Raw genomic sequence first — 2,833 nt, 5'->3', positions numbered from 1 at the left:
ATAATAATAATAATAATAATAATAATAATAATAATAATAATAATAATAATAATAATAATAATAAAATAATAATAATAATAATAATAATAATAATAATAATAATAATAATAATAATAATAATAATAATAATAATAATAATAATAATAATAATAATAATAATAATAATAATAATAATAATAATAATAATAATGACAATAATTGATGATCAATAACTAATAATGAAAATAATAATAGTAATAATAATAATGACAAAAATATTAGATTTAATTTTTAAAAAACTTTTCCAAATAAATATACGAAATTTTCAAATTTATCTATTTGTTCTTAAAACAGTTATAAGCTATTTTCTAATTTCCACAATTTATTTTATAATAGTAAAAAATAAATGAAATATGAAGTGAACCATAATGATAGAATCCTGCGTGGTACTTAATTGATACAGGTGAACTTTTTCCTGACATTTACTACGTCCACATTCACCATGCAAATATGCAAATTCTTCTTTGATAGATTTTTGAAAATTAACTAAACCAATGGGATGATGATGGTTAAGAATAAGATGTAATCGATGCCATGTCATCGTTCTAAAAATCATTCCTCAATCTTCCTTATTTAAATTTAATTTAAATCTTTTAATTAGTAGAAAAAGGAAAAAAAGGAAGGTATGGTAGAAGAAATATTTCGCAGTAATTTGATTGATTATTTATTATAATAAATCAATGTTTACATCTATTAATTGCTTAAAGAAAAATTAACTAATTAATTATGTATTAATTTTAAAGTTATTTCTTCCCTTTTTTTTCTTTTATTTTGTGTATTTATTAATGATTGAATAATTTTAAAAGTATTTTAATTTTTATACATTCTATCAATTTTTGCTAACAATCATTTTGCATATTTTTTATTGATCAATAGATCTATGAAGAAAACAAAATATATACTTCAATTCCAGAATCCAAAGTTGTGGTTCCTCATTAGGCTTATCCAAGCGTTGATGACAATAAATTAGGATAATATTACGTAGTAGAAACAAACAACGATTTGCATATTTATTGTTTGGCTTCTGAAATCGACCATCCGGATGTGTATTCAGTATTTGAGTAAGACCACGATTTTTACCAGTAATAGCAACGCTTAATATGGTACTTTCGAAACGATTGAATAAATATACGCAATTTTGGTAAATAAATGGATCACAAAATAGAGCTGAAATTTAAAATTTTAATTTAATTAAAATAAATATTGTTCAAAAAATGACACAAGTTTTTTTTTCTTTTATTGCTACCATATCTTGTCATCGATTTTTTTACAACTGATCGTTATTATTGTTATTTACTAAATAATTAATTTATCATAAGCAATTCTCAAATAATTAATAAGAATTTACTTACCATTTAAATATTTGAAATATCCTTAATTTCCTTCCTAAATTTTATCCTAATTTTTACAATTTTTAGATATATTTACATATATTTTACTTTTTTGATTTTCATTTAATCGTAATTTTAATTAATTGAAATGACATGAAATGCTTCGTATATCATATAATTAGGAAATAAATAAAAATACATTTTAACGACAATATTTTCCAATTTATGAAATAATTTTGGGCAATGAGCTTATTCTTTTTTATGCGCATCGAATGACTAAACTAATGAGGATAATTAAGTTAGCAAAGATAAATGAGCTAGCGAGGACAACTGAGCCAGTATCTGATAACTATGCTAATGGTGATACTGATCTAACGAGAATAATTGACTAACAGAGATAATTGACCTAGTGATAATAATGATAAAAATTATTTATATGACAGAATATAGCTATTAATAATTGAAAATATAAGTTAGAAATTGGAGAAAATCAAAAAATTTCCAATTTTTTGTAATATTTCATAAAGAGAAATGCTAGCACCTGTTCATTTGTCATTTCATTGGCGGAAATTGGAAAAGATGAAATATTAAAGAATATCAAAGTTCAAAGAATAATTGACGAGGAAAAAAAATCATCACAATTTAACGACGGAAGTGAAAATTAAAAAAAAAAAGTCAAAGTTTGAGGATCATTTTTAAGAAAAAGAAAGAAAAAAAAATGATCTAATTGTAATAGTAGCAATGAAAATTAAGAAATTACCTTTCTAAGAAATATTTACCTTTCTTATCTTTAATAGATGGTTCAATAACAACTGTTCGAATACCATTATATGAATAAAAATTCGACAAATGAAGAAGCCATATTTTTGGTGGATCATTTCGAATTTTACTTTGACATGATAATGGATAAGATATTAAAACAGGACCGGTATCATCGTATATTACCGTTGTTGTATAATGCTTCCTAAAAATTTATTCCATAATTTTTCTTTAATAATTTCATTTAACAAATAAATGAAACTGATTGCATTTCATAAATTTTTACATAACAAAAATTAGGAGTTAAAATTTTAGAAAAAAAAATTATGGAATATAATTAATATTTTATTAAAATATTTTTTAAAAACGTAGTTGCTTTTTCTTTTTAATTAATTATAAAATATAATTAACATTTCACTAAAATATTTAAAAAAAAAACAATAAATGCTTTTTCTTTTTAATTATCTGACAAATTTCTTTAACGTTTTGTAACATTATATATATATATATTTTTTTTTTTAAATCATAGTTCCTTTTTTCTCTTTAATCATTTAAGAAACTTCTCCAACCCTTTATGATATTGTAACTTTTTTTTCAAATCACAATTACTTTTCTTCTTAGTTATCTAATAAACTTCATTAATTATTAACAAGAAACAAAGTAATATATATATATATATATATATATATATAATATATAATATA

General features: G+C 20.8%; 1 protein-coding gene across 1 annotated transcript; it reads right to left on the bottom strand.

The window, feature by feature from the left end:
• Nucleotides 1-403: 403 nt before the first annotated feature.
• Nucleotides 404-2,768, bottom strand: LOAG_14261 (hypothetical protein; the record flags this gene model as incomplete). Its single annotated transcript, XM_003149759.1, has 4 exons — nucleotides 404-584; nucleotides 942-1,206; nucleotides 2,150-2,334; nucleotides 2,764-2,768. Coding segments are annotated over 4 exons (636 nt in total), but the record flags the coding sequence as incomplete, so codon positions are not given.
• Between the last annotated feature and the right edge of the window lie 65 nt (nucleotides 2,769-2,833).

This window comes from Loa loa (genome assembly GCF_000183805.2).
Source record: "Loa loa unplaced genomic scaffold supercont3.774, whole genome shotgun sequence".
NCBI classification, from domain to species: Eukaryota; Metazoa; Nematoda; class Chromadorea; order Rhabditida; family Onchocercidae; genus Loa; species Loa loa.
Note: the sequence above shows the minus strand (reverse complement) of the source record. Positions and strands in the feature narration are given on the sequence as shown.